Source organism: Hipposideros armiger, unplaced genomic scaffold (assembly GCF_001890085.2).
Source record: "Hipposideros armiger isolate ML-2016 unplaced genomic scaffold, ASM189008v1 scaffold_49, whole genome shotgun sequence".
NCBI classification, from domain to species: Eukaryota; Metazoa; Chordata; class Mammalia; order Chiroptera; family Hipposideridae; genus Hipposideros; species Hipposideros armiger.
Genome location: NW_017731399.1, coordinates 219,846 through 225,954, shown reverse-complemented (window position 1 = coordinate 225,954; position 6,109 = coordinate 219,846). Strand labels below are relative to the sequence as shown.

The 6,109-nt window shown below is 39.9% G+C and overlaps 1 protein-coding gene across 1 annotated transcript in view; it reads right to left on the bottom strand.

Annotated features, from left to right (window-relative positions):
- Positions 1–6,109, bottom strand: part of SPTLC2 (serine palmitoyltransferase long chain base subunit 2) — a 98,375-nt gene that overhangs the window by 13,718 nt on the left and 78,548 nt on the right. The window contains exons 10-11 of the mRNA XM_019640420.1: positions 5,518–5,653; positions 3,049–3,178 (exon numbers count right to left, since the gene is read on the bottom strand). Of these exons, the coding sequence (XP_019495965.1) occupies positions 3,049–3,178; positions 5,518–5,653 (266 nt within the window). The remainder of the gene's footprint in view (positions 1–3,048; positions 3,179–5,517; positions 5,654–6,109) is intronic.

The following is a 6,109-nucleotide window of genomic DNA, read 5'->3' as shown; positions in this document are numbered from 1 at the left end:
AAAAAATACATACAGTTCAAAATATCAATCAATTAATCAATCAATAGGAAATACAGATGGCTAACAAATTTCCTTAGAATTAGAATACTAACATATCCATCATTGATGGGAAGCTACTCTAGGTAAGTCTGCTACAAACCGCTCCAAATTAATACTCTTTATGTAAATAATTTCAAGTTGACCAGAGAATAACACTCAAGCTTAGATTAGCTTAGTGTGAATTCTGAAGAACATCTAAATTGTGACATATGTCTTACAAATAACAAAGCAGACATTAAAGTGTGTTATATTGAAGTATGCTGAGAAATGATGAGCCATGTACCCTAATTTCCCCCTAGAAGTACCAATCTATGCTTCCTCTACGTTTAGAATAAGAAACTTCCACTTCCGGTCATGAGAGAGTATCAGGATCCAGATTATCTTCCTGCTGTAAACAACAGAAAACTGGACAAAGTACATAAAACAATGGTTTTCAGACACTGGGCCACAGGCAATGCAGGACTGTGCTGCCAGAGAAGGTTAACAGCAAGCCTTTGGGTTGTCCCTGTACCGCCCCCAAAGCAGGTCCCAGGAGGCTGCACAGGGAGAGGGAATCAGGTCTTGTTGGTTGAGGACACCAGAGATGGGAGTTGGAGAGGCTAAGGCAGCTAGAATTTGTTAGGCAGTACAGGAGAGGATGAAGATTGCAAAGAGAGAGCTTTGGGGACCTGCAGAAGGGTCCACTTGAGCCTTTGGCAGAGTGCTGATCTGCCAAATGTATGAAAAGGAACCATCAGGCTGGGGAAGCATCACCAGAGAGCAGGAGACCAATAACTCCCGGCACGCCTACGGAGTCGGGCAGAGTTAGTATTTTCATCCACCAAAATGGAAAGACCTCAGAAGGTTATCACACTAGTAATGGAGCTAAATTAGCCCTAGACTAAAAGTTGCTCTGGACTCATTCTAACAAACCTAAAAGCAAGTCTCAAAAAAGGTCCAACTGATTCCAAGAACAAAGTCCAAAATTACCTAAAGGAATACAACAAAATACAGCACCCAATAATGTAAAATTCACAACTGTTCGAAATATAATGAAAACATTCCAGGCATGCAAAGAAACAGGAAGACAGGACCCACCACTATGAGAAAAGTCAGTTAATAGAAATAGACCAGAAGTAACAGAGTATTAGCAGACAAAGATGTAAAACTGCTATTAAAAATATGCCTCTAGTCAGAAGGTAGAGGAAACATGAAGAGAGAAAGGAAATATATAAAAAACAATTGATGCATGCAACAATGCTGATGAATCTCAAAAGCACTATGTTAAATAAGCAAGACACAAAAGACTATACAGTGTGAATTCATTTACAGGAAATCCTAAAAAGGACTTAATTATAGTGACAGAAAACAGATTCGTGGTTGCCAGGGAGTGGAAAGAGGATTGACAGTAAAGAGGTATGAGGGTACTTTTTGGAGGTGACAAAAATATTCTATACCTCCATTGTAGTATGGTTACATGACTGTATACATTTGTCAAAACTCATGGAATTATACACTTGAAATTGGTGAATTTTATTGTATGTAAATGATATATCATTAAAGATCTTTTTAAAAAATTGAATGACACAATTGCATATTAGTGTACATTAATTTTTCCCTGCACTCACTTTATCATTTTACAACGCTATCTTTTTCTTTTCATGAACCAAATAGCTATTTTTAAATTCCGAGATATCTGTTCCAAGAATATCAAGAAAAATTATTAAAAAAATAAGAAATGTTAAGAGACTTAGACCTTAACCTTTCCACTAATTGCTGTTATCATTTTAACTAAGTTTTCTTTAACAAAAGGAAGCAGAAGTCTCAGTCTTACCATTCACCATCATCTGTTCCTTGACAAGAAAAGTCCCAGAAGAGAATACATCTAAAATAACACACATACACACAACCCGAAGATACTGGGAATAGGCACTTACAATAAAATCCCCAACTTGTAAAAAAATAAAATAAAATAAACAAGCCCCCAAATTTATATGTCCTTACTGTTGAACTGTATTTCTTTGTAAAGATATACCACAATTTGTTTATCCATTCACATGCTAATGGATATCAGAATTGAAATGATCAAACTTCATTATGGCAGCTATAAATTCAGATTAAAAAGAATTCTCTCCCAGGCCGGCCAAGTGGCGTGTCAGTTAAGGGCTGGCTTGGGACGCCAGAGGGCCCCNGTCTAGAAGCCGGCGACTGATCTGCCTTGCCTGGGAAGAGCGCAATGATGGTTCCAACTTGGGCCAGTAAAGCAACGTCCTCTACAACTAGATTGAAGAACAAAACGACAGCAACTTGTCTGCTCCCCTTCCCCCAATTCCCTAGCACTGTTTCCATCCCCCCAATTCCCCAATAAAAATCTTAAAAAAAAAAAAAAAGAGACTATAAATAATTAAATTCAGTAATAATTATGAGCCCCTACTATGTGCCAGGCACTGCGGTAGGTCCTGGGGACTTAGAATGAGCAAATTAAGCTTAGTTAATATCCTCAAGATTTATCTAATGTAGAAGATTGCCATTAAATAATAACAGGTGTGAGTAGTTTACTAAGGGAAATCTTAAGATTACAAGGGAACATCCAGGGAATACCCTTGAGCAAGTTTCCTTTCAGTGGAGATGTGAAGAATGAGTAGGAGTCAGCCAGGCTAAGAAAAGAGAAGGTTCAAGAGAGAAAATTCTACAGACAGAGCAACATACAAGAAAGTCTAGAGTAGGAACGGCTGGACTAGAAAGAGAACTGTACAGCTGTAGAGGCCAAATGAGGGAGAAAGTGGAACAAGATGAAGCCAGAAAATTCCTCAGAGCCTTGATCACACAAGGTCTGGTTTTGCAATTTTTCTATTTTCATTTTTTTTGCAAATGGCGATGTTTTCAGCAGCACTGTGTACCCCCTCTTCTATTTCAGTGGTAAATATCACAGGTGCTCACAGAACATCAGGATCAAAAGATGATCAATTTCACCTGCTCTGCAGGCCTTAGTGTAGGGCTATTCATATCAAGGTGAGAATGTCTACTTACAGTATCAAGAATTTCTTTGGTATGAGCTGCCGACAGGCAAAACCTGGCTCTGGACTCGATAATCGGGGTAGCGGGAAACCCCACCACAACTACGCCGACGTCCCGCTTCAGCATCTCCCGTCCAAAGGCGCTGCAGAGGGAAGCAAGGATAAGAAACCAGGAGGCATCATAAAGCACAAGATCACGGCCTGCGGTCCCGCCTGATTTCAAGTCTTGGGTGCTACCGGCACTGGAGGCTTCTATTAGGAATAACTTCTTCTAAACTGAACATTGACAGCTCACAAAGATTTCTTATATTCAGTGCTCAGGTCGTTGTCTCCCAACTGGTCTCCTTCCCAAAGGTGAAAGAATGGAGTTGGCAGAGACCGATTTTTACTAAAGCTTGCCTAGAGTAATTTGCAAACATGGCCCTAAAGTGTGTCAAAATGTGACGGTGGTTCAGAGGATTCAAAATGAACTTGAGTTTAAAACTGGTCCTTGAAATGTTAAGCTTGGCAGTATAAAAACTTCTTAAGGTTACAAGGGTGCAGAGATCTGCTGGAACACGGACACCGTTTTGCTGGCAGAATGGCCGACCAGCATTGACCTTCAAACCACGCATTTCTCTGACTGACCTGACTGACCTGCGTGTCAAGCTGCCTTTGGAATTTAGAGTTTCTTTTGGTGTTTGTGAGGCCAGCACATCCCCAGGCTTCAGCTGACTGATTACTCAGACTACACAATTCTCATTCAACCCCCCACCCCCAAGGCAAACTGGTGCCATGTGACCTTACTCCGCGTCTGTATCTTGTCTAAATAACACAATTCTAAATGTCATGGAAATTTTGTTATAGTTACTAAATTATGTTGTCTTTTCCTCTTGCTGGCTTACCGCATCCCTTTTTGATTTTTCCTTGAGCTGTTTAAAGTATTTGTTTGAGAATTAAAACCCCACATATTTTAGTTACATTAGCAACTAAGAACATTAGTGCCAGCCTTTCCCCACTCACTCTGGTACCAACACACCAGCTTCAGTGCACTTCCTTTCGTGTCAGGAGGAGCCTGAGGGCCCTGCACCTTCGGCACATGCTTCCGAAACTGTCTAGGTCTGGTGCTTTATTCCAATTCTGCCTCGCTCTCTCTAAGTTTTAATTATAATGGACAGACAGTTTCACATGAGTAGAATAGATTAGACACAGTTCTCTCTAAAGAAAGGGTTCTAGACTAAGTCAGTCCTCTGGATTGAGTAACTCTTCAAGTTTATTTATGATAATTCTATTTAAAGAATGAGGCAAGTCCTAAACCTCTGCTTTGGTTCGTTTCCACCATCCCCTCTGAAGGCCATAATGCCAATTGCCCATATGACTTCCTGTTGAAAACTGAACTCTCTTCCCCCCTCAGATGGCACTTTTCCCCGATTTCCCCCTCATTATCTTTGGAATCACCATATTTCCAGGTTCCCTGATTTAATTTTCCCTTCTATAGTCACTTTAATAAACATTTACTGAGTGGCCTCTGGATGCCAGGGACTGTGGCGGACACTAGGAGTTCAAAGAGGAATAAAAATATGTGCTCCTTTAATGACTTCAAATAAACCTGAGTAATGATCCTCAACCAATTTCATATTTAAAATCCAGTCAAAACTGGTAAATCAAATTATTTTACATCTCTGGTACAATTTTGCACGTAAATCTTTTGCAAATAATAATACTGGTTCACTTCCTATTTGCTTTTCAAATGCCTCCTGGTTTTGTTAAACTCTTCTCAAATACACTGGAAGGTATTTCTGGGCAAGGCATTCTATTGTATCCACTTTGCACAAGCCAAAGAAGCTGGTGTAATCTGCACATCTGACAACCATGCAGTAACACACCGGACCTCACAGCTCCCTGCTCACCCCTCTGGTACATCCCTTCAGCTCCTCTCACCTCCTCACTATTCCTCCACTGGCCAAGCAGGCTCCTGCCTTAAGGCCTTTGCACAGGAGCTTTTCTCTCCAAGTGGCTAACTCTCTCAGTTCCTTCAAGCGCAGATGTCACATTCCCTTCCCATGGAGGCTCACCCTGACCACCCCATTTAATACTGTAAATTGCCCACTACAGGGCACTCTCAATCTCCCATATCTGCTCTAATCTTTGCCTACTGCACTTAACACTTTCTAACCGTTATATAATTTACATATTTATTACGTTTGTCTGACTCTTGCCCCACTAGAAGTGAGCTCCACCGAGCAGCTTTCTATTTTTGTTTTGTTTACCGATCTTAATCCCCCTAGAGGAGTGCATTAAATTCCAATGTCTGTTTACTGAAAGATTAACAAGTTAACATATTTTAAAAATTGGAATCCACTAATCTTTGGCATATCTAGCAAATAGAGGCTAACATAATGAGGCCAAGACAACTTTCCCTAACAAAATACATAAGCCTGAGTCTCACATCATGAAACCTTAAGTCTAGAGATACCAGTCGGTAATCTGCAACAAAATGTACCCGATTTTGGCTGGCATGTAGAGCATCAAAGGCACCACTGGAGAATCTTCATTTCCATAGATAATGAAGCCCATCTCTTTCAGACGTCTCCTGAAATACCTGGTGTTTTCAGCTAACTGCTGTATACACTCTTTGCCTGGAAAATCATGGGGAGGGAAACAAAATAATACTGAGAGTGGAAAAACAGCAATCACCTCTATCTCCATTCTATCAATCAATCCTATGTTTTGATTCTTCGTTTCCAACGTAAGATATTTTTGCACAGCAAGCTGTATGGAATATAAATATAAAAAATATATATCTTACTTTGTATTCTGTCACACTAGGTATTGATAGATTTTATAATAACATACAAAATAAAGTTTAACAACCAGAATTTCCATTGCACATTAGCGTCCTCAACATTTTTATCAATACCATCTCTTTTAACACTTTACCATCCCTTTACAGTAGTAGGTAGTATATTTATTATTATACTCATTTTATAGATTAGGAGACTCTTACAAAGGTGGTGGCTGGCCTACAGTCACGTGGTAATAAGCAGCACAGCTGAGACTAGAATCTAAGTCTCTCAAGTTCAACAATCATTCCA